At 41.3% G+C, this 894-nt stretch overlaps 1 protein-coding gene across 1 annotated transcript; it reads right to left on the reverse strand.

Moving 5' to 3' along the window:
- Nucleotides 1–351: 351 nt before the first annotated feature.
- LOC129247414 (histone H4-like) lies at nucleotides 352–683 on the reverse strand. Its single transcript, XM_054886532.1, has one exon. The coding sequence runs from the start codon at nucleotides 661–663 to the stop codon at nucleotides 352–354; it is 312 nt and encodes a 103-aa protein (XP_054742507.1). The 5' UTR covers nucleotides 664–683.
- Nucleotides 684–894: the final 211 nt, after the last annotated feature.

Genomic DNA, 894 nt, shown 5'->3' on the forward strand with positions numbered 1-894 from the left:
TATATGTATTATTGTACACGTGCGTACTCACCATGTGCTCCCTACCTTCCAGTCTCTTGTGAGAATTGCCGTTAGTCTTGAGAGGTTGGGCCGACTATCCCCAAGCAGTTGTTTGGTCTATGATACACCATAGTCAGACCGTCATTATATACTTGGCACATGCGCCTTCCATTGTCTATGTACTTGCAATGATGTTATAGTGGGACTTTAGTTTCGGCTTAATCTGCCTGAAGAGAACATCTATTGGTTCCACATCGGTGATATCAAGGAGATTCCTAGCCTAGCCAGCTCATCCGCCTTCTCATTACACTCGATGCTCGATGTTTTTTAAATATGTACGCAAGAAATTATTTAACTGCCGAAATCGTATAAAGTACGGCCTTGTCTCTTTAAAGCGTACACAACATCCATAGCTGTAACTGTTTTCCTTTTGGCATGTTCAGTATAGGTAACTGCATCACCGATAACATTCTCCAAAAATACTTTTAAAACACCACGAGTTTCTTCATATATCAAACCAGATATACGTTTTACACCACCACGACGAGCTAAACGTCGAATAGCTGGTTTAGTGATGGCTTGGATGTTATCACGTAAAACTTTGCGATGACGTTTGGCACCACCTTTTCCCAAACCTTTACCACCTTTGCCGTGACCAGTCATTTTTTGATATTTACTATTTGCACAAGTAAGAATTTAACACTTGAACACTGTAACACTTCACCACCAGTGGGGCGTGGAATCCATTCAAAACGGATTTTAAGCTATTGGCTGAGAGCGTTGGGTTCCATATACCGCATTATAAATTTGGAAGCTCTACTTTTTCAGTTGAAAGCTTTTACAGAAGCCGTGAAGGCAGCTGACTTGGCTCCAACATGCATGATGTCAAAGATA

The sequence above is a fragment of the Anastrepha obliqua genome, chromosome 5 (genome assembly GCF_027943255.1).
Source record: "Anastrepha obliqua isolate idAnaObli1 chromosome 5, idAnaObli1_1.0, whole genome shotgun sequence".
Classification (NCBI taxonomy): domain Eukaryota; kingdom Metazoa; phylum Arthropoda; class Insecta; order Diptera; family Tephritidae; genus Anastrepha; species Anastrepha obliqua.

Excerpts from the sequence above, each read along its gene's own strand:
- LOC129247414 (XM_054886532.1), bottom strand. The coding sequence starts at position 663 with ATGACTGGTCACGGCAAAGGTGGTAAAGGTTTGGGAAAAGGTGGTGCC.